General features: G+C 41.3%; 1 protein-coding gene across 1 annotated transcript in view; it reads left to right on the forward strand.

The window, feature by feature from the left end:
• The first annotated feature begins 460 nt into the window (after positions 1–460).
• The window catches only part of ARHGAP28 (Rho GTPase activating protein 28), a 76,227-nt gene continuing 52,265 nt past the window's right edge, over positions 461–24,422 (forward strand). Inside the window, exon 1 of the mRNA XM_076329939.1 lies at positions 461–703. Coding sequence (XP_076186054.1) covers positions 573–703 — 131 coding nt within the window. The 5' untranslated portion in view covers positions 461–572. The remainder of the gene's footprint in view (positions 704–24,422) is intronic.

Below are 24,422 nucleotides of genomic sequence, written 5' to 3' on the forward strand. Positions count from 1 at the left end.
CAGAAATGAGCCGGCATGTAGGAAATCAAGGTTCCTGCTCCTTGATTATTTAAACAGAGCAGAGCCTACTCGGTTTCTGAATCTCTCGTGTAAGCAGCTTACATGTCACTCCCTGCTCTGCCAAACCACGTTTTGCGTTTGAGTAGTGCTCTCCACTCGTCCTGCTGCTTAACCAACAAATAATTTCACTTAGTCGAGCCTGTTTCAAGAGCAGGAAGAGTATTAAGAAATTGACTCTTAAAAAGAAACGAAAAGAAAGCAAGCAAGTTTTCCCGGTGGTCGCTCGGTGCCATACAGGATTATCTCAGGTTTCTAGTTTCCTAGGAACGTAGTAACTTCCCTGTGGGTTGTTTTGTGGGCGGTGTTTTTGAATATATGCTAATTCAGCTTTCCTGACAGGGAGAGGAGCGGTGTCTCAGTTACACAGCTCTCCTGACAGCCAGCGGTGGCAAGAGGCTGCTACGGAGCCAGGCCATGCGCTCGTGCTCGTGACAGGACCGCTCGCCCTCCCGTCGGGGCCCATCGGCACCCCCGGTCGCCTTTGTCACAGGCAGCGGAGCCGACATGTGCCTATGACCATGGAGATGAAGGACTCGGGCAGCGTGGTCCTGACAGCTTACCATCCCCACAGCCCGGCCAGAATCCCAGGCATGGAGCAGAGCTTTGTGCAGGACATCCCTCCCAGCCATTCACCCACCAGCAGGTAAAGCCTGAGGGATGGGGATCGGTGCCGTGCCCTGATGTTTCGCCAGGCTCAGTCATGGTTTTTGCTGACTGTATGTCAGCCCGAGAGCATTTCCTGATCGCTCGGCCACTTTGCGAGCACTCTGCTCTTCCACGTTTCTTGCCTCCACCGGGGAAGTGATTCAGCCCAGTGCCGCTGGTCAGGATTGGGAGGGGGAAACGCGAGTGCTTATTTTAAATCCTGTAAGTCAACAGATCAGGCCAGTTTCCTGCCCAAGATACTCAAGAAGACAATCCCCAGGAAAAAAAGCACGTGAATCGAGTTTCTGCTCAGGTTGTTTAGGACTGTATTACAGAAAGTGAGAAGGCTAGAGTGACTGAGTCTGGCACTCAGAAAGTTGATTCTGGCTTTGGTTTAGAGGATTATTTAATTCCTTCCCCATTCACCCACCAGGTCAGGACCAGCCCTTGCCTTTTTGTGAAATTGCTGTTGCTGCTTTGCACACCCACATACACACAATAGGAGATTGCATCGTTAAAGACTTAGTCTAAATAAGAAAATTCCTTTGGGTTGCAGGAAACTAAACATTGTCTTAATTAATGCAGTCGTGTGTATGTTTACTTCCTTGCTCTGTAAGAATGCATGTATTTGCACAGTTCAAAAATAGCAGTTTGGGCAATTTTATTGTTTTAGAATATCTGACCTTTCTCCTAAACGTACGTGTCTGGGTTTTGCAATTTTCTCCAAAAGAAGTGGTATGAAAGTTCATACTGTAAAAAGTTGAAGAAAGTAGGAAATGTTGTTCTGTGGCTTGACTGAAAAAATGAGAACTAAAGTCTGAGGAAACAGTAGATGTCATTATTCCCAGGAATTAAGTCTGTGTCTTCTCTTAATAAAAATAATGATATTTACTTCATATTGTTTATTTATAGGCCGATAGCTATTTTGTTTTCAATGTCATTATTTAGGTTAGCTGCATCTTCCTGTTCTTTGTGTATTTCCCTGGCTGTCTCATAAAGATAACTCCTTTGTTCTGTTAAACTGTTGTTTGAGAACAGTACCAAAATACACAATTTCATGTTAAGAAAAGAAACACAGTCTGGGCTTTTAGACGCAGTAAGAATGGCATTTGCTACTCAAAAGAGAGAGCAGTGGTTTGGCATTGGGTTACTGGGGAGCATGTCATTTCTTCCCTACGGAAGAATGCTAAACTCAATCTCCCTTTGAGTCTGTGAGCAACGGCAATGTGGTGTTTTGCTCTTTTTCTTGTAGGTGTGCTAATTGTTTTAAAACGCTCTTGAAACTTAAGCTCAGGGTGTATGAGGGTTTAAATCACATACGTATCACCTAAGAAAAGCAGAAGTGCAAATTGCAGTTCCTGAAAGAAAAAAAGAAAAGAGGATCCTAGCATTTTGATTAGGAACATATTTTGGAAGTTCCTGCCGTGAGGCAAAGCCATGTGTCTCTCTATATGTCTATGTGTCTGTAAGATTTTGGTGCTGTCTCCCCTTTCTTGTCCTCAACTTCCTGCAGCTGTCTAATAGCAATAGCCAAATTCTGCCATATGGGCAGTCAGTGACCGTCTGAGTTTCCAGAGCCTGTTCGAGAGAGGGATTTTATTAACCCAGCATGCAGTCCTCTGGAATGCAGAATCCATGAAGGCAAATGCACTGAGCGTTTTAGCAAATGGTAAAATAGGCTCTGGCTTAATCCCTACTTCATCTTCTAAGAACTCTTTCCTGGACTGCATTTTCTGTATAGTTTCCTCTGCCGCCATCCTAATGCAAGAAGCTTTACTATAGACTCTGTCCGGTGTTCCTTGATCCCTAGGGCAGCCACCCACACAATGGCACGCTAACTCCTTGAGTCTCCAGGAGAATGATTAAAAAAAGCAAAGAACAGAGGTGTTGCCTATTTTTTGTTTGATAACAAAAGCAATTGGGACCCAGAGCCTGACTTTCCTCTGAATTCAGTTAGGTTTAGTTAGATGTAGCTCTAATGAATTCCATACTTCAGATATGTATCTGAGAACAGAATCAGTCTTGGACATTAGCCTTTGATTTGATAAACTGCTGACCAGTTCTCTCTCAGCTTAGGAATCAAGATCTTTCATTTTCCTTTGTCTCCCCAAAACATTTCTCTTGCTTTAGAGTGATGCTCCTTTTATATCACTCACCAGAGCCAGGCTTGGATGCGAGTGTCTCCCGGCTGTTTTCTCTTGCAACCACTTTCACTTTGGGAACCTTCTAAGCAGAGGTTTCTCACAGAAAGGGGAAGCTAATGCAGCCTCAGTTGGCATTAAACTGCTCTGCTTCCCACTGCTTAAAAAGATGCTGATAAAAAAGAAGGAAAGATTTAAGTAGCCATCATGAACTTCTAAACAAACGAGTAATCTTAAATGCTCTTGCCAATCCAAGTACACAGCTGAGAAGCCCATGGACACCAAAGTTTACACTAATAAAGTAACTTAGATGCATCAGACCACTTGGATTCACATCCATCTACAACTCTTGAAGGGCCAGTCCAGGCAGGCATCCTGTGCACATGTCTAAAACACACCAGCAGCATTAGCATCAGCATGAAGTATAGCAGCCACAAGTATTTTCATTTATAAGCCCAGTGGGAGGAGAGTGTATATACCCCATTATATAGAATTATGTTAGGGGATATTAGCTGGTGGGCTGTAAGGGGGACAGGAGAAGATGTGCTTTAGCTGCTTCAAATGGAAGATGCATCAGTGTGCAATAAAGGATGATAAATTCATAGGTGTCATGAAGGGGAGAGCAGGATGAAAGTTTGACTACATAGTCATGCCATCACCAATCTGCAAAGGAGAATTCTAGCTTCCAAATTTATTGTTGGATAACATTAATAAAAAGGTTAAGAAGAGGGACCAGAAATTCCAGCCATTCTCCAGAACAAGAGAGCATTAGGGGGACTAAAGATAGCTATACTTAAATATCTCCTCCTCAGCTACCAATATCATTCATTTCTATCTTTCTCCTTTTGTTCCATCTTTCAGACTTACTTACTTTATCAATTCTACACATGGGGAGAGCCCTGAAAACTGCACTGTTGAGTTTGCTAGAGGTCTAGGAGAATTCTCCAGCCAAATCTTCCTTTAATTCCGTTAATGCAACTAGCAAGTTCATTTTCCATTTTCCTCCTGGGACATTCCGGTCCCTTCACTTTGCTTGTCATCTGCTTTGCATGATTGCAGTTGTTGATAGCATTTATATTATTCATATCTTTTTTTACTTATTGCTTTTGAGAACAAGGTGTTGGGGAGATCTCTGTTTTCTTTGCTTGGCAGTCAGACTAACTCTATGGTGTATGAGTATAGTGGTGAAGATTCCTGTGCTTGTGGCATCCCCCTCACTTTTTTTTAATTCTATTTGTTAGAACTCAGATGTCACAAGTACCAGTACCAAACACCCCAGAATATCACACTATGCCTTTCAATAAAGATACTGTCTCAGTGCAGAGGTGAAAGTGCTGATTTTTGTTTCGTAATTGTCAACTTTCCCATCCTCACTTCAGAGAACGAAGGACCTTGTAGTTGTGCACAAATACTGTTCCTGGATTATATAGAGGAAAAGTGGGGCCACGGCCATATGTCTTCCTCACATCTTCTTTTTATCCTGCTAGGAGAAGCTAGGAGTTATTCCTGTGCTCAGAGGAAACGGGCATGACCTCTGTGCCAAATGGCCAGTGAGCTCTCTAAGGTAATTATGCAATTAGGGGAGTACAAAGCATTCCTAAGTGAGTCATGCTCAAGCTTCCCTTGACTCAAGTATGAGAGTTAGTGAGTTCCTCAGCCCGTTTGTTACTGGCATATCTACCAGCTAAGAACTCATCCTGCACTGCAAATCACAGATATTTCCACTGCAATGAGTGGCTTACGCTTATATGTGCCTGAGATAAGAATCAGAGGAAAGAAAAAGCACGTTCACAGGCTTTGTTCCTGCAGAATGGGTTTAGAGCAGCTTTTAAAGGGCACATCAAGCTTTTAATACATGGAATAAACGTCTTTATAATCAATACTCATGCAAAGAGCAACATATATACTACCAAACCTAGGAGCTTGCTACATAGGTAAAGGACAAAGTGGATTTCAGCTCCATTGAACAACGCAGCAAAGACCCCTTCTTAGCTTCCTCCTAGTCAACAGCAAGTCTGGCACTTCCAGTTGTTTCAGGGAAACGAATTTGCAATCTATTCACGTTCAGCATGTCTCACTCCTCCTACCGTCAGGGGGTGACTTTCAGGCGGGCATCACTAAACTGTACAGTCAAAAAAGAACAGGAAAAATTTCTGAAGATTCCATGTTGCCTTGAGTTACCTGCGGGTAGCTTCCAGGATCCCTGCTCCCCAAGTCTAAGACTTGCAGATTTGGGGCCAATAGTAAAGTCATTACACTGGACAAGCATGGCACCAGATCCTTTTGCAATATTCATCCCGCCTTGCAAGCCCCAAGATATGAGAGAGACGTCAGGGTGAGGTAAAGTGTCCTGAAATAATGACTGTGTCCCTGGAAGGAAAACAACTGGAGGAGGAGCCTTTATGCACCAAAATTTGGCTTGTGACAAGAGGAGCTGTATGAGCAGTTCAGGTTTTATCCCAACAGAAGCAGATTTTATCACACTGAAGTAAGGACTGTATGCCCTGAGGCTGGGTGATCTGGGTTTAATTTCTGTCAGCGCTGATTGAGCAGCTCCTCTGCTCAGTTGTATACAAGTGATGTCAAGAATGACTTCTAAGTGATGCAGGATAAACAACCTTAACTATTTTGGATGTTTATGTCACTCTACCATAAACTTCCCCAGAAGACAAAAATAAAAAGCTGGCTTGTTTTCCACAGTAAATCTTGACATGACTTGGGCCTCTTGCAGTAACTTGGGCTCAAAACCTATGAAATTAAAATTTTAAAATGTACTAAAAGTGGTAAAAGAAAACCCCACAAAACAGTAGTTTAGGAAAAGACTGTATTGGCACAGGTTGGGCAAAAAATGCATTTTGTGGAAAAAAAACTTTTTATAATTTCTAACAGCTTTCTAAAATATGATTTTTAAAGTATATTTTTTATAGATGCTAAGAATGATAATTCTTAAAATATTTACCAGGAGGATGCGTATAAATAAGTCAGACAATAGTAGACACGCTTTTCCTGTAGGTTTTAGAAATACCTACAGAATGTCCTCTGGGAGCCTCACTGAGGAATGTAGTATTTATAGCCAGTTCCTCATGTTATGGTTGAAACTAGAGTTGGCTTCTCTGGTTTCTTTTTAGTTTGGTGCTCCTGCTGCTCTCCCTGGTACCTCTATATGTAGAGCTGATGGAAAACATCTGGCAGTGTTCCTTTGATCATTTTGTTTGGTTGAGCATTTAGCCAGCTGTCCCATTCATTTTTAACTAAGTCACTTATCTCTGATTACATGAGGGTTGGAGCTGCCCACAAAAAAAAGTAGGACCTGAGAGCTCTGCGTGCCCTACACAGACAACTTCAGATTGCATCTGGCAGGCTGACAGCACTGGCATAACAAACTGCCAGGAATCAAGAACCGTAAAGTGTTATTTTTGCACAGGAGATCAAAACAATTCAGTATAAATGTGCGGAAAATGTGCAGTGGTGGGAACTGCAAGACACAACTATGGAATACTAGTAAAAGTCCTACTGGAACAGTATCTGAAAAGCATCTGGTTAGTGCTGTACAAATACAGAATCACATCCTGAAATAGTGCAGAGTATCCATAGCAAACAATCAAGTTAACATCCTGGACTTTGGCTAACCACAGTACTAGCAGCCACTTGGCCCACCGCGGTGCTCTGCTCCAGCTGGCCAGGCAGCACAGCAGAGTAAGGCTAGCAGGCAGCACGTCCGCCATCAGGGTGGGACCATGCTCCGTGCAGCCTTCAGGTACCGCCATGGTGGGTACATTAAAAGAGCACAGGAGGGAAACCAGAAGTGTCGAGAGTCAGGTCCCAAGCTGGTGACTGAAGCCAGGCACTCTGTCTAGCATTTTGGCCCCTTTGCCTGCCTCCTTCTTTCTCTCTTGGTGGAAACAGTCTCCATCGTGGTCTTCCAAGTCCTGTTGTATGTGCCGCGGACTCAGAAGAGGGAGGCAAAAAGAGAATGCAAGGGGGTGGGAGGAAGAAGGGAGCAAAGGAGGACAGGAGAAGGACCACCTTCACAGGTATATGACCTGATTCTCCTCCTTGTGTGCAAATAAAAGGAGTTGGAGTGAGAAAAGAAATGTCTCCCAAAGAATGTTTTGTGGTGGGGCCATTTGCAGCTGACCCCCGAGTCCCACCAGACACATGTGGCAATGAGTTTTGGAATGGCATTTAAGTGGTGATTTTGAAGTCAAAAGTTGAAATGGTTTAAAAGACAGGTTGTTTGAAAAAGAGCCCCTATTACCCTGAAGGACTACTTTAGCAGAGGTCAGCAGAAGTGCTTGAGTTGGCATGCCTTGTAATTAATGCAAGGGGAAGACTGATGCTCTGTGAGGGATCCCTCGTCTCTGTAATTCATTTTTTCCCCTGCCTGTGTCTGTTAACTTTCCAGACACTGCCAGAGTCTCTGGGGAGAGTGGAACAAACACTGGAGTAGGGAGCCTATTATCATCTTGTTTGTTTGAAGACAGTTATGTTTTCTTATTTAGGATGCTATGTGTAATACTTGGCTACTGTAAGCCTGTGGGATTTTCAGATATGCAAAATCATCCAGTTTAGGATGGACCTATGCTGGATGTTTAGACAGAAGAAGGCTGAACAAAGGAGACACAGAAATCTCTGCTACTAAGTGTTGCCATTATTGAATTTCCACCTGAGGACTGTACAAGCCTTTTATAACATCTCTTTGTGCAGAAGTTGCTCTGAGCATATAATGAGCAAAATAATGACCGTAAGTCTTTTTGTGGAGGGTAGAAGAGCCCTACCAGTGCAGAGAGACAGAGGGGAATATATATTGAAAACCTATATCGGATGTAGAAGTCCAGCTGGGTTGACATAATTCACCAGCTGAAAGACAAGTAAAGCAAGAGGCAAGCTGGGGAACTGTGTTTTAAACATCTGTGGGTGAAACCTCAGGACATCAGACATCAGGTCACTCTCACAGTTTGCTACCAGAGATGGAAGAAGCTTTAGAGCTGTAATTCCTCATATTTTACTACAGCTAATCAGAAAAATACTAGCTTCCCAATGGACAGATTTGGGCAGGGAATAACAAATTTATACAAGGCCTGAATTTGACTCACTGAGTAGTATGTTCCTTGCTAACTACGCCCCTGCAGACATCAGAGAGTCCGCAGTTACCCAGACTCTGGGTTAGTCTATACAAATTCTAGGTATGGCGATGGAGAGCCTCCTCCCCATCAGTTTCTCTTTCTCTGGCTAATAAAAGCTCAGAACAAAATATCATCCAACCTTATTTTCTGGCCCAGCGATGATCATACCTAGTAGTCAAGAGGGAATCTAAAAGTGAGAATGTCAGATCCTTTTTAAGGTTAACATTAGTATGAGAGCAAGAACTGGATAGTTGTAACATTCAATCTAACATGAAATGCTCTGTCTTTTTTATATTCTAGTATAATAAAAGGTCAATCATAAATCCTGCAGTGAAACATCAAGTGGGATATGAGCCTTGTTTATACACATGGACAGAGTTAATCGATACTTAGGTGTAGTAATGGAGGTTTTACCTCTGAATTCAGTGGAAATGGGATCAAGCCATCAGAACCCAGATCTTTTTGTCCACAACTTTGCTTACAGGACATGATCTGATTATGCTATCTCTTGTCTCAGCTCAGGCTGACTTCCTATTTAATAGGATTCTTGCAGAATAAGACATCAGCATGAAGTCTTAGTTAATTAAAACATAACGGTGACTAGGCCTGTCTTCCTTTTGCAATACTTCCCTCCATTATCCAAATATTTTGAAAACTCGAGTTCTAAATATTTGTCTGGATGTATCAGAGGTGAATATAAAATCTTTGCTGTAGTTACAGGTGAAACATGGAGCAGGGGAGCCTAGGGCATTCTCTGAAGATGTTTTGCAGGCTTGGCTGTCCTTGGCCTTTTCTGGGCCAGATGGTGCCCATATCATGCATGTGCAAGGAAGTGAAAGGAAACAGTGAGCTTATCCTGATGAACAGAGACAAGGGAAGCCTTTGTATTCAGGCTGCAGCAGGATTTCACATTGAAAGTACTCACTTATGGAGAGAGAGTGGACAGAAGGAAGCAAGGACAGCTGGCCAAGCACAGGAGAGGGGTCTTTTAAATACATGGGAGTCTTTAGTCTCCTGCTGAAACAATTGTGTCCGCCTTGTGTAAGGTCCTTCTTACATGTTCCACTCAGAGGATGCATTTCCCCATAATCCCCAGTGATGTGCTGCAATCCTTTGATGCCGCCTTGCTTGCTTGCTTTCTTCCCTCCTTCTCTCTTTCAATTAGCAAAAGCAATTAAACCACGAGAATTTAAGGATAACATTACGGGAAATGTGAGGTTTCTGGAAGTATTAATTTATTCTTATTTACATGTGTGTGTGTACAATATGTACAAGTCCATAGATGGTGCATGAAGCTTAAGGCTACCCATGTGTCATTGGCAATTCACGGAGTACATGGCAAATATTAAAATTACTTATCCCACAAGTCAAATATTAACTGGAATCTTGCATATGTCTTCAAGCCATCTGTTGCCTCTGACAAAGAGTAGCAATTAAAAATAAACAAACAAAGGAACCCACTACATCAATTTTTGAAAAGCCTTCTTCAACATACAGGACCTCCAAGTTCTGTATTTAGGAAGCACACCACAGATTTTTGAGAGGGACATTGACTCTGCAGCTGTTTTCTGTGGTCAAGATGCATTTCATCCTTAATGGACTCCATCTCTTATGGCTTTTTTTAACTACTGAATTTTTTTAATAAGATTTAGCTAACCCAGGCCTGAAGTTAACTGTGCCACACTCAGCAATGCAGTAAGACCATGCAAACCAAACCAGCTTGCCTCAGTCTACACTGAACACAAGTAAATCTGCAGTGAATTACGTGTCATGCAACGAGTCACTGTAGTTTTAAGTAATCGCCCATTTGTACGGGGAGTTATTGTCATAGGATGTCCTTGGAGGCTCTTTTTCTCTTTCCAGATTCAAACATGGGGTATGATATCCGTGTGGGTAATGAGGATGTCTATAATTAACAGTTAGTGCTATCAAGAATTCTAAAAGATAGAGTAAGTTGTAATTTTCAAAGTTAACCTTCTACTTACATGGAGACTTACTGAAGCAAGAAGGAGGTGTATTGCTTTTTTTATTTAATTCACAGTCCTTTTTATTTTGCTCTCAGACACAGGACACTGAAATTTATGTACTATTGGTATTTAAGGCCCAGTTGCGATGTCTGTATTCTGACACCTACAAAAAATCTGTATTACAGGCAAAAAGGAACCAAATAAAGCAATGAAAAAATTTTAAAAATGTTCAGTCTTACACCATAAGGTTTAACAGCAAGGTAATAAATCCATGGCTTTAGTGAATTTCATGATTACCACGTAACGATTACAACACAGAAATTCAGGATATCTTTTTATGGGGTGGCCGCAAGCAGATCTGACCTCCCTTTGCCTGTGTCCAGGAGCTGTACAGTGACGTTAGCACAGCATTTTGCCCAAGCCGATAAGCAGGTGCAGTGCCGCACTACCACAGCTATAGGGCTTCTGGCCCCGGGGGAGCCTGTGTCCAGCTGGCTGACGCAGCTGTAGGTGGAAACTTGAAGGCTGGAATTCAAAGTGTTTAGACTAATGCTTCAGGACTGATAAGAAAAAAAAAGGGTATGTTTTTTTCTGAACAAGCCACTCTGCTGATTAATAGGTTAGGCTGGGTATTTTCAGGTCTAGGTGCATAAAGTAAATAGGTATAAAGTTATAGTGCATTTTTCTCAAATATTTTGCAGGCTGGAGGGGAAGCTTTATCCAACTTACTTGAACCATAACAGAATATCTCATTCATTTGTGCAAAACAGATTCCTACCAGAGCAAAGCACATGAAAAAGGAGTGGTGCTTGTGATATTCAGTTAGAAAAGCTTATTGACAATACTATGAAGGTATTCATCATCTGAATCCCTGCAGACTCCAGCAGAAGAGGGAAGGGTACAGCAGGGATCCAGAACTAGTCCTGATGAATAAATTTAAAGATTTTAAATTTTTATTAGGTTAGATTTTTTCCCCCTAACTTAGCTAATCTGTGTGAAGAGTAGAGTTCTGATTTTCCTAGAGAACAGAGCCTAAAATATCTTTTATTACTTAAACAATAGATAAGCCAGTCAGCATCTGAATATCCATTAGAAACTCTTTTCTAATTAAATCTCATTAGCTGGATCAGGAATATGATGATGTTCAGAGGCTGAATTGAGCCACATTCAAGCACTGTAAAAAAGGTTCACAACCTTTATTCTTGAGCTGTCAGTTCAGCCTTTGGTTTCTGAATCATTTCATGGCATTGATCCAGGGCTTCAGTTATGCTGAAAAAGACATTGACCGCTGCATAAGTGGGTGGAAAAACATCGTTCAGCAGTTAGCTGGGTATATCTGCTGAAAGTATGTCTGTAATTCTGTGAAGGAGATGGTGTTACTAAGAACAGATTGGTTTCTGAGACTGCCTTGAACCCAGCCAGCTGTAGTTAAACCCTCAAAGGCTGACAAAGTGCATTCCTAATTATATCAGTGGAGTGGACAGCTAGATTAAGTTACCTCCTTTGAGACTATTGGTGATGAGTTTCCATCACTGGGATAGATTTTATATTTCATCCAAACCAAAGGGGACCTCAGGCTGTGCAACAATAGAAATGAACCAAACACTGAAATGATATGCATCTGTGGCACTACCCTAAAGCCTGCAGATAGCCGCATCCCATGAATTCACTGGACATAGCAGTAGCAATAACATTTGATAGGCAATCTTTGAAGACTTTGAGTAAATTTAAACTTAGGATTGGATTCATCTTTGAAATTAAGTAAAGCAGGTTGCATCAGGTACCAGAAACAGCCAAGAAAATAACAGATAGTGGGAAGAGTTTTTCTGATATCTTTACAGAAAATGCGTATTTATGGCCTTGGCCATCTTCACAGGGTCTTACAACATTCACTGACGTTAATATACTTAAGCAACTGGTATAGCTGAAGATAATAAGCTCAGTATTTATTTTTCTGTGCTTTTCTGTGATCTATATTTAGTTAAAAACTTAATACCACTTTTCCATCATTTGTGACAACCTATAAAATGAGTAATGCCCTATAATGTGGTTACAGCAGACCAAATTTAGCATCTTCTGAAGATCCCTTGAAAGCGATGAGTAGGTCTCAGGGATAACCAATGAACAACACATACTTATGTATGGTGAGAGGAGTGACATATTCATACAGAAGGTGAGGAATCTTCTTAATCTTCAATATCAATTTTAAATTTGATAAAAAGAATTTGCTCACTTTGCAAAACTGCTGCTGTGCATTTTACGTTTGAGAGACGTAAGGAAAAATCCTGTTTGCTTAAGCTAACATTTCTGCCACCATTGGCCTTTCCCACATTTAAACCATGCTACCTAAAGCCAGAGAGATGATGCAGTGCTCTGAACATGCCACCTGGAAAATCCTGTTCAGAACTATGCGGTGTGATGGGCCGATCAGATAAGTCATGTCTGTAGAGAGGACATGTTTGTTTTAACTGTTGAACTGTGGAGGTTATAGAGAGTTGAATCTTTGGATCACAAATGTAATTGACAACTCACAACATTTAAGGTCAGATCCAAAACTCCTCTTGGCAGCATAAGGCTTTGGGCTTGTCTTTAAGATCTAGATGTCCCTGCAACCAACTTTATATCCTTGATATACGTCGCAGTGCTTCTTTTTGGTCATTTATGCTAGTCACTCCATTCTCTCATTTAAAAACTCTTAAATTCCTCATAGGGATGAATCAGTTATTGAATTTCTCTGTAATTACATTTCTATTGAATCCACTTTGTGCATTTATTGGACTTTGATAAAAAACAATAAACTTAGCCAAAACCTACTGAACTACACAGGAAAGATAACTGAGTGGGGCAATTCTGTAACAGTCACTCATGATGGAAAAACTTAGCAGTTCAATGGGATATTTTCCCTATTAAATTCATCACAGTCACTTTTTTGGATTGCCCTCAGAGAAATATACTTACGAATGGAAATATTATCACAAGTTAGCACTGGACCCCAAAATCCAAACAAAACAATGAAGCGACACAGACTTTCCTTCCTATTCTGATTGCATCACTGGAACCACTGCCTAATAGAGGGATTTTCTTTGAAAAAACTTCCTTCTGTGTTTTTTACAGTGCTGTGTGTCTGCATTCCTGTTCATTTGTATGCTTGATTAGCTGAAATCAAATACAATGATGCAGATCTCCAAGCAGCTATAAAAACTCAAAGTGAGCAATACTAACAGCAAAAAACTATTCTACATTGCGATCTTAATGGGAATGGCTGTGCAGAAAGCAAAAGAGCTGATGTAAAATCATGTGTTTTTCCTTTGTGTTATTTCGTCATTATGTAACTGCTCAGAAGTTTTCTCTTTAGCAGACTTCAAATAGCCGTGTGGACAGGTAACGAAGGATGTACTGTTTGTGCCTCTGCCTCATGCACAGCTATCCTCTGGCTGGCAGCTGGAAAGTGGCTAGATTTTAAGAAATTCTGTAAGTATCAAGCTGCGGGATTTTTTCCGTGATATCCTCTATGCTTTTGATATTACTTTTGACTTTTGATGAGTTGCTCTTTTGTGGTTTTGCAGTAAGTCCTATAGATTTTGAGAATGGGGAAGGTATTTTAGTCTTTGCAGTTGATGTTGTGCCTTCTAGGGATGAATCACTGAGTTGACTTTGATCATAGACATCAATTTAAATGAACATAAATATAATTTTTAGGTGCTTAAGATAAGAAGATTGGTGGAGATTTATGTCATCCTATCCATATTTTCAGACTGTGTAGCTTATGTAAAGATAAAATAAAATAATACAACAACCAATCAGAAACCTAACCAAGGAATCTTCCAATCATTAAAAGAATCTAAAGGACCTCGAGAGAAATCTCAAAATTTAAGGATAAAGTGGCAATTAGTTAAAGAAATAGGAAGTACATAAGTAAAAAAGAAAACATCTAAAATCTACTTTTTTGACAACCATGCTTTCATGTGAATGCTTTTGCTATGCAGATGAGGGTTTTTTTTGCATTTGTCTTGTCATCAGACAAAACTTGACTAGTCAGTCTTTGAAAGCGAGACATGTTTGACAGCATTGGAAGAGATCTTGCTGAGTAGATAGATACACTCTTCCATTACTAAGTAGTGAAGTGAAGAATAGACCAAAACCATGATGAAAGTAGATGAAAGATCATGCAAAATTCTTTAGTTGAAACTTATTTTAAATGAATCTTGACTTCATCATTTAGTTTTGATGTGGTGCTTTATTTAAATTACTGATTTAATCATGCACTTGTTGAAATCAAAGCTGTTGAAAAGTTCTGTAATTGCATTATGTGGAAAAGAAAGTTTGTGACTAGAATATTAAATACTGATTGTTGAAATCAGAATAGTTACTCAGAAGTCTAAACAAATAACTGAAACACACAGATATCACTAGGCATTTCAACAAAGAAAACATAAGAAAATATACATTCATACCAGGTATGATGGGAGAACTTTTTTGAAAGGTCAAGTCTGTACATTTCTTTGATGCAACCATCAAAATGCCTAAGGTCAAATTATTTATTACACTGTATTTGAGTTCTGACTATTATCCTATACAATATGTAAATAGGAAAGTCCTGCTTCCCTGGAAATTATGATAAGAGAGTAGCTTCTTGGTTAGCTGTGACCTCATGCTATGATCCAATGTTTGCCTAACAAAAATGAAATTAGTTTATTTTGCATGAAGAAACCAACCAGATAATATCTTGAGTGGAAATTCTTGACTTATACACTTCTACTGTTTGTACCATAGAAAGTTTTCTGATTTGCTCTATTCCTAAGCACTTCGAACACCTTTTGATGGATGGGCTGGTTTTAACCCTAATGACAAGATAAATAATGAGAGCAACCCTGTGGCTCCTTTGAGTTGCTCTAGTTGTCTAATTTTCATTGGACACAAACTTTATCATAAACTTATTTTTAGTAGAACTTGCCCTGTGTTTCCTGAAGTGTTCGCTGGGCCTGATTCACACATTGTTATTCATATTCTGTTTCATATAGAAATATTCTATATAAAATTGTTGAATTATACTTTTGTCACAAATGGACACCTGGGGGAATTAATTGTGTTGTCCAGTTGCTCGGGAAGGACAGACTCAGGCGACTTCTAAGCTTGACTGTGGGATGTGCCAGGGGGTGTTCTGGGGTCCTCCTGACCCATCTACCAGCTCAGATCATTGCCTCAAAGTGTTACAGTGAGGCCAGAAAACTTTCCCAGTCAGTTTTCAGAACTGTAGCTCTGCCTATGGCCGACGTATGGACAGAAAGTGTAGGAAAAACAAACAAAATAGCTGCCCACAGACTCATGTACCTCCTGGAGCTGTGACAACTGCATCTATGTGAGCATTTTCTGGAGGAAGCTTTAAAGGAATAGGCAGTTCACAAATAGAAAATGGCTCAGTTTCAGTTTGTTCCTTGTTTGATCAAAAGTTATTGTCAAATTCCCACCAAGCCCACACGTGCTGCCTGATAGTCAGTTGTCTCCAAACTACTTTCATTCCCTCCTAGTCTATTAGGACTCAGAAACACAAGCAAGTTGCCATGACTTAACAAGCCACCACCACTTAACAGTGTGAGCTTTTGTAACCGTCCAGGGACCTGCTCTTAGCACAGGGAAAATAAAAAGTAACTTAACTAGGCTTTTACCTCTTTCATAGCAGAATAACTGAATTATGCCACATTTTCCATGGACTAAACTTCACGTGGTAGTTAATATAGCTCGGTTGCCAACCAGAAACTTTTCCAGCAGTGGCAATAACATTATTTATCTTAATTCTTAAAATGATATGCATCTGAAACTCTTTCCCCGGGACCAGAAGAACTCCATAACTACACCTAAGAAAAGAATTTTCTTGGTTGACACATAGATCTGAAAGAAAGGGTCATTAATGCTTCCTCCGGTCCCCACCACCACCTTCTGAGATAGGAAAAAAAACATTTTTTTAATCCATGTATCTCAAAAGTTCTGGGCCATGGTAGTCAACTGTCAACTTCTTAAATAACAACATAGCATCAGGCGTCCTTACTAAAATGATTATCGAGCAAAGTTTGATTTATATTGGCCATTTCACTGGCATTATCACTCATCAGTGCAGGATCCACAGCACAAATAACTTTGAGAAAGAAAGCTCTTTGAGAACATGTGCTAAGTTTATCTAAAATTTCTCTCCAAGGCCAGGAGAAGATTAACACAGTCATGAAAGCAAAGGCCTGGCGCCTTTGTCAGCTCCTTTTCCACTTGCGTGAATGCTAAAATGATCACAGAAATTTCCTCTTAAGTCTCACTGCACAACCCACATGCATGCACAGCTCCAGCACAAGTGATGGCCGCAGCCTGTGCAGGAGAAATTCCCCTAACCCGCCTGGCAGCCAACCAGCTTGTCTTAATTCAGGCTCTGAGGCTCGGACTTGAGCCCAGAGGGCTCTGTGTTGAGAGTCCATGGTGTCAGCAGCACAGAGGCAGAGGCACGCGTCCCACCTCGGCTGCTCACCATGTCCTCCCTGCAGGAAAGCAGCTCCAGCTAGGAAGGCTTCCAGTTGGGCAGCGCTCGGTTTCAAAAACATCCATATAAAAGCTGGCATCTGCACAAATCACAGGTTTGAGGAAGTTCTGGAGATAGTTGTGACTGTGTTGGAAAGGAAGAAGTGGAAACCCAGGAGCTTGTTTAAAAAAACAAAGCGGCAACTGAGGTTTTATTTTCTTCCCGCTGCCTTCTGGCAGATGACCTCAGTGGATGCGTGAGTGCTGAGCACTACATGGCAGCAGTCTCGCTTCAGTTCAGTTTGAACCTAGTTTATGAACAGCCAGAGACCTGTCTCCCATTGTCCCTGCTCAGCCATCCTACCTGCCCCCATCCCCATCCTCCCAAAAACCCAAGGCATTGGAATAAACTCTGATGCAGGCACCGATGCTCTCAAATGCAACAGCACACTCACCACACATTTGGGGACTTCATTAGAGGACAGAGTCAGCGTTTTCCTTCCTTCAGCTGCTCCAAACCCTGATGGTCCTTGACCAAGAACCGCTGATTTAAGTTTAAGTTAAAAACAAGCAGCAGTTTTCCCAGCTCTTGCTTTAACTCCATGCTTGTGAAAAGGTGATAAGGGGTAATTTCAGTACATTGCCCTCCTCTCCCAGCACACGTCCGGATTGTTTTATAGAAAAGGCAAATCAAGAAAGAGGAAAACAAGAGAGAGAAAGGTATTAAAATGCAAACCAAAGAGCTTATTAACATGGCAAAGCTAACGTAATGCCATCTGGTTTATGTCTGGTCCCCATTTGGAGCTTGATCCTGCCGGGTACTTACTGCTCAGGCTGTTCCCGATGGCACTCTCCAGAGCACGCTTAACATTAAGTGCTTTACTGGATCGTGGCCAATGTGCTGAGCACCTCACAGGAATCAGCCCTTGCTTAATTTTTCTGATTTGTAGGAAAAAACTCTTTCCAGCTCTGAGCCCTGGCACTTCTGACCGAGATTTTTCCTTCCCCACTCCAACACCCATATTTTTTCCTTTTTATTCTGAATAGTCAGTGTCAAGCAGGGTTAGGCCACTGGTTGCCCACTGTGGTAACTCCAGTATAGGCCACTGGCCTCTGAGGAAACTCCAGGGGACAGTATTTTAGCCCGAACTGAGGTCCTACCTGGAGTTATTCAAAATCCCTTTTCCTCAATCTGTGAAAAAGAAAAACTTCAGAGGAGAAGGGAGAGCATGTAATAAATTCTCAGGCATTGTCAGCATATATTCCAAAGGGGCAATGGGCTGTTAAATCAAATCAAAGAAATCCCTAGAAAACCAGGACTCGTGGTGTGCCTGACAGCGTTCACAGCGTTCAAGTCGATAACTCTAAACGCGGCTGTCACCACAAGGTGCACCTTCTACAGACTCAACTTCCATTTCTTTCCAATAAGAGTGAATCTTTTCAAAAAGCAGCTGTAAATTACAAATCCTAAGCAAATTTTCAAATTTTATAGCCAGATCTGTAACCAGTCTGAAGACTATAATAAGAAAGGGAAGACAAAGCAAGCAGAGACACTTTTTGCTGTCATGGCAAGTCTGCTCAAGGTTTTAGTTTCAGGGTCAGGCTGCATAATTTCCCCTATCAGCTGATCATTACTCAGTGCTTTAAAAATCCTTGAAGAGTACACATTCACCATGGTATGGTCTCTCCCGTTCTCATTTGTGCATTCGTACATGTATGTATGTGTGCGGTGTGTGTTAGTCACCTGCAGTGCATCAGCTGTGGTACTGAAGCGCAGACACACAGCATTTTAGCCATGTGGAAAACCACACTCCCCAGGAACATGACCCCTCAACTGCCCCCTGCTCACTCTCCGCTTCCCCCACAACAAAATTTTACCATCATTGCAAACTTCTGGCCATCTTCAAATAGCGGCTTTATTCTCTAAGCAGCCTGCCAGAAAGACAAACAGAAATAGAGGAAATATTTACCTCTTTTCCTCAGTTATAAAATTGGCCTAGGGCCTGAAAAAGACAAAATATAGTCCTGGATCACTGATTAGATTAAGGCCTTGTATGTCTGCACATATGTCCATACCCTCTGAGGCTAGAAATAATTCTTCACTGGACCAGAGCGCTATGCCTCATAGGACCCAAGACGGCAGCTTTAAAATTGCCATGTAATTGAATATGGGAAAGACTCTGACTTTTTGTTGTTATAGTTATGTTTTACTTATACCCCTAACTTTCTGAGTTTATGTAGTGAGAAAGAAGCAATTCCGTCTCTGAAATGTAGCTATCTTAGGGGTATAAAATGACATTTTCTGCCTGAACTGCAATCAGGACATGGCCAGGGAGCACAGCGCTCTGCATAGACAGAAGTAGGCTGCAGGCTCTTGATGGTAAACAGCATTTTCTGGCGTATCTGGTACAAAGCACAGCACCTAGGAGGCTGTTGCTTCTGACTCACACCTCCAGTGCATAATAATAACAGTAATAAAAATAATAACAACAACAACAACATTTTCACAGCACACAGAAACAAACACAATGAGCAGAGGTGGCGTAAGCAGCAGACTGAAATTTCACAAGTACTGTAAACAGGCCTCGAGGTATGCTGGAATTGGGCCAGAATACTAGACACAGCACTGCAGCCCTACCGAGACCCAGCCCCACGGGGTTTCCTGGCAGGTCTCTTGCACCCACACCCCCTGCACGGATGCTGGTGGGGCACGGGGTAAGGGGCGTCTTCATCAGATAGGGCTTGTATGTGCCCTGTGTGGGTGACGTCAGATTTCACTGCCCCCCCTTTAAAACGCATGCTTTCTCCCATCTGCCATAACCCACCACTAAGTAAGTTAATCACGTGTGTCCTATAAGATGTAAGTTGCCCTCTCAGCTCATATGGATCTGCAGAAAAACAAGAACCGGCACCATGTGAAACAGTCATCCATCAGAGCATCCGAAGAGGGCTGCCTGCGGTTGCAAAGGCTGGCAAAGGAGGCTGTTACTGCAGTTTTGACAGTGCTGCCAGGAAAGCCTTTTCGAAACACCATCTCTTATCAAGTATCTTGAATTTTTCCTCTCTCTGATCCAGCGCTTTCTATTAGTCATAATCAGCATTTTTCTTCTGTCTTGCCAATGCCAAGAAAGCCCTGCCGATGAAACCGCTGGCGCTGGGTCAGTACCAGCTGTTACATGAAAAACAGGGAGCTGAAGCGCTTTGATGCAAGAGGGAGTGTTGCGAGAGGAAATAACTGTCAGATAATCATCTTGCAGAACTACATGAAACCTGTGACATTGTCACACCGCTGGTGTTCCTTGGGCCTCCCAGCTGGATTTGTGCAAGTGTGAGAGGGACTGAGAAAGAAAAGCTGGAAACGGCAGGGGACAGCTGGCCCTGAAGAAGTGCTCTTCTGTATATCGCCATTCATGAAAACCATGGGTATGGGTATATCTTGTTTGGACAGTGGTGTTGAAGCCAGAGATTTCTAAATCTTGATAAAAGCCTCGATCTTGAAAGCAAGCAGGAACCTCATTCAGGCTCATGAAGGCATTTGTGTTTGAAAAGGTATCCATTTCCCAAGCAGATAAAAGTGCCTTTGGGGGCCTGAGTCTCCACTACTTTGCACCCGCTGCAGCCATTCAGACATGCACAGGTAGGGGCAAAACACCACTTTCAGTAGTGCTAGTGATGGCCCTGGTTCCTCAGGTGGCACGGACAGGATTTTGGCCGCACTCATGTGCCAAGCACTGAACATGGTGGGCTCTAGGTCTCTGGATTGAAGTCAGGCAAGGGAGATCTGTGGCCTCAGCTAATGTCACTCTCTTAATGCCATCAAATTGTGGCAATGGTAAACAATAGTATTACATTTACTTTTGAGGGTGGCTGCTGCTTTTTTTGTTCTTTTTTATCTCACGCTAATATTTTCAGATTTCTCATATTTTATTTTTTATGATTAAATGTCTGTGATGGTTCACAGTGGAGTGGTTAACATGGATTCCTTCTTTTAAACTTGCTAATAAAAGTTTCTTCTCTCCTACCCTCTTTTTTGTTGCATTGTACAAGACAGGCCTCTCGAATTCTGCCTGACTGCTAAGCCCAGTTCTGCTTTCATGTCAAATAATTAACAAAATTTCAGACTAACCTAATATTTACATTGTACATGGTAATTAGATATGTCTTTGACTTATGTATGTTTCCGTTTAAAGGCATGAACGTTGGAGATTGGACATTTGTAACTGATTGAGCATATTTAGAGCCATAATTATGTATAGAAAGTAAAAACTTTTTTCCTTTGTCTGTTTGCGTCCAACAGAATTTTCAGATGTAACGCCTATTTAGTTAGGGATTTTTTTAAAGTCCTTTTACTGGAACACATTTCATGATTTACAGTCCCCCTCAAGTAATATTGCTGATTAAATTAACATTACCTAATGGGTGAAACTAGTAAGATATTTTGTTCAGATTAAATCCTCACCTTTAAGGAGAAGTAAATTGGTCGATGGACCATTAGAAACTCAGCAGAAACTTACTCCCGTTCTTAAAATAAAGGTTACTGGCCAAATATGAATTTGGCAGTTATGGTTACTTTTAAAGTCACATTAGTGAAGAACATCTGTTAATATAAAAATATCTCTGATACATTACAGTGGTTTAGCTGTAGTTAGTTTAGCAGTGCTTGGTTAACATCTAAGGGAGGAGGGGGAATAAATGTCTTACATTTGGCAATCAGTAAGACAGGGCTTTTACCCATTGCTTGGCTTTGTTTGGGTTTAGACAAAGTTCCTCTGTTTTTGCTCAAGCTGCAGTAATCTTTCAGCCCTTGATGTCATGCATTCTGGGTTTTCTATACTCTTTATAATAATCTTTGAACCCTCAGCCCACATCATATGTTATGAATATTCTTTTTTTGGAGAAGAGAGGCAGGCAATCATTTTAGACTGCAGGAACCCTACCCCTAACATTTCCCTGTGCGTCAAAGACATGGAGCAACATCAAGGAGAAGAAGTAGTGGAAAGACCAGTTTGGAAAGATGGTTTGGGATGAGAAAAAGCAAAATGGGGAAGGTTCAGTGAAAAAGATTACTTTTAAGGATCAGAATTTCACTGCTCTTGAGGGGTGATTCAAACTGTGCCTAGAAAAGCCTCTTCAGGGCCACACCTGGTTCAGGTTGTGAGCATGGTCAGGCTGCTGCTGCAGAGGAGCAAAAGCCAGAAATTGGTCCTGGCGAATGTAGGAAATGGTAGTGTTACAGACTGTCAGCTCCGGTCCTTCTTTCCAAGTGAAAATACATTGAAATTCACAGATACTACCAAGTAATTATCTTCTTCATCTTCTTGCCAGGTGACTGATAGGGTTTGGTTTTCATTTCCTCCTCACTCAGTGACTCTTCTACCAGACTGTCATCTTTTTATTCTTGGCCTTCTTGGCCTGTTTAGTATTGAAAGTGATGATGTCTCTAAGGGAAAGTAAGTGGCTTCCCTAGGGAACTGTACTGTAAATCCTTGGGATTAGGATAACTAACAGCTTCTCTATGATACAGTTTAATGCCAGAAGTAAGACAGGCTTTTGTTGTAGGGACCTAATAGGAGAATATTTTCAAAAGTCACCAGATGACTGAAAATTAAGGTGCAAAATAGTGTTTCTCCAAAGATCAAAGAGCCACCTGAAAAAAACTCTGTGTTTGTAAATTCAGCACAAAAAATGGCTCCCCCATCACATGGCTCCACATACTGTTTCCAGTGTACATACGGCCCTGGTCTGCGGCTATTGCAATGGGCACTGGAAAACAAGCTCAATCCCTTCCTGTTCCTTTACTGGTGGAGGAGGTTTTTTCCACCAGGCAAGTTCATTTGTCAAGGTGACCTTCGCAGCTGACACTGAGAGTTACTGCAGATAAAGAATGCCACCTCAGCGTGTTTGTGAAACTCAGCTCAGCGGCCAGCCGCGGGCCTCCTGCAAGGCACAGGGGCGTTGCAAAACAAAACCCTTCCTACAGGCACTGCGAGGGTTTCTCTGTTCCACAGTTTTCGTACATCGGCACTGCACATTTTGCAATCCTTCTTTTGTCATGCTCTGTAAACCCTCTTCTCTTGCCTGACTAGTTTTATGTCTAAATGGTCTTGAGGTTAAGTAGTTTCTTTTGAAAAATCCCTATTCTCTAAATTAATGGTCTCCTAGGCAGAGCTCAGACCACAATTAAATCTTAATCGATCATGAATGTAGGTAGAAAATTTCACAGATCCCGTGCCAAAGCCTAGACAGAAGAAGCAGATCTTCAGAGATCTCTTAAGAGAAGGTTTAACCTTTCATGGCATCTGAGGAGCTGATGTCAAGTCTGGACTGCTCGGCCATGAATGACTATCTTCTTCCTATCTACATAGTTCTTTCAAATACATCACTTATTAAGTTTTAGCATATTGCCATTTTTCTACCATGAAAAACAAGCCAGATTTGGAGCATGTGTGCTTCATGTATCCCAGTGTTAATGTAAAATCCAGCCTGGTAAAGAGCCTCTGATTTTTGCTCACTAACAGCTGGAATAGATCAATATATAGAGTCCCTGGAAATAGCAGACATGTTTCAGAAGAAACCACGACATGATTATGATCATGCCAGTTTAATTTCTGTGGAATAATTAATCCAATGATAATTCTTCCAGTTCCTTCCTCATAGTTTTATTGTCATGCTTGCCATATGACATCAGTTAGACAAGTCCTTAAAGCTATTCCCCAGCAGCAGTGACCTGTTAAAACAGGAGACTGTATTTAGAAGTGGGACCAAAAAAAAGGAACATTTCTTTTTTGGGGAAAAAAAAAAAGGTTTGGGTTGATCAGAATAATCTACTGAGCGTTTTTTGAGCCAAGAAAAAAAATAGGCAATAATCAGAAAAAGCTGAAACATTCCATTGCGACATCTTCTAAATGAACTGTTTTGTTTCTAATTTATGTGGATTTAACTTTCAACAGAAAGTAAAACAAATCCCTGAGATCCAACTGTTTATTGTTCTTCTGAATTTCTACAGGAAAAGCAAATGGCTTTGTTTCAGATCAACTTTAAATGAAGATTTTGTTCAATTACTTGTTTGGCCAAAGCCCTGAAAAATCAGTTATTTACATAGCTAATTGTTTATGACTGGTTCTTACATCCAGATGCAGCAAAAAGCTTAAACATTTGTCTCATTGTAAGGATAATCTGTGTATTTCTGCAGTCATAACATGGAGTCAACAGCAGGTCTATTTTATGTCTCAGCATTTACCTTTAGAAAAAGAATAGCATGAAACCACATGTGTCAGTATTTATCAGTTGTAGGACATTCAGTATATCTGCTGAAATATTTCATCATTATGTACCATATATGGAATTAGTTCAGGGCTACTTTTGTACAAGCCATGAAACAGAATACTCAAACACGAATAAAGATACCAGTGCAGGCAGATCTCTGTGTCATGCTTCGGTGGGACACCTGTGAATACGAATTCACCACTATTTTTCGTAGGACAGCTGTGATTAGGGCTCAACATTGTGCTGGTCCAGAAAGAGTGAGAGAAAAAAAAAGATGTTTAAACATATTTACGTAGTTTTATGGCAAGACTTTTAACCTAAATGTTTGTTTAAATTGTAGTTAAAGAAAATACTGCATTTTGGAGGTAAAATATGTTAAGTGCAAGGACACTGCAGGGAGAGGGTTATAGTTCCCTTAAGTGTACCAAATGCCCAGTGAGCACTTATCCATTTCCAGCATTTAACAGCTCTTTGGTGAGTCCCTCACTGTTTTCTCCCTTTATGGACAGCAAGAAAGACATCTCATCCATAGCTGAGCTGAATTGTTCTTTGGAGGTGACTTTCTTTTCACTGGCTGTAATCAGGAGCCTGCAGCAAGCAGGGTCCTAACTCACTCGTCCCAGTTCCATATCTAATGTTAGACGAGAGGATCCAGCACTTACTGAAACACGTGGAGTGTTTTAATTGCCAACAGCAGCCAGAGGGAAGAGACGCTC

This window comes from Aptenodytes patagonicus, chromosome 2 (genome assembly GCF_965638725.1).
Source record: "Aptenodytes patagonicus chromosome 2, bAptPat1.pri.cur, whole genome shotgun sequence".
Lineage (NCBI taxonomy): Eukaryota > Metazoa > Chordata > Aves > Sphenisciformes > Spheniscidae > Aptenodytes > Aptenodytes patagonicus.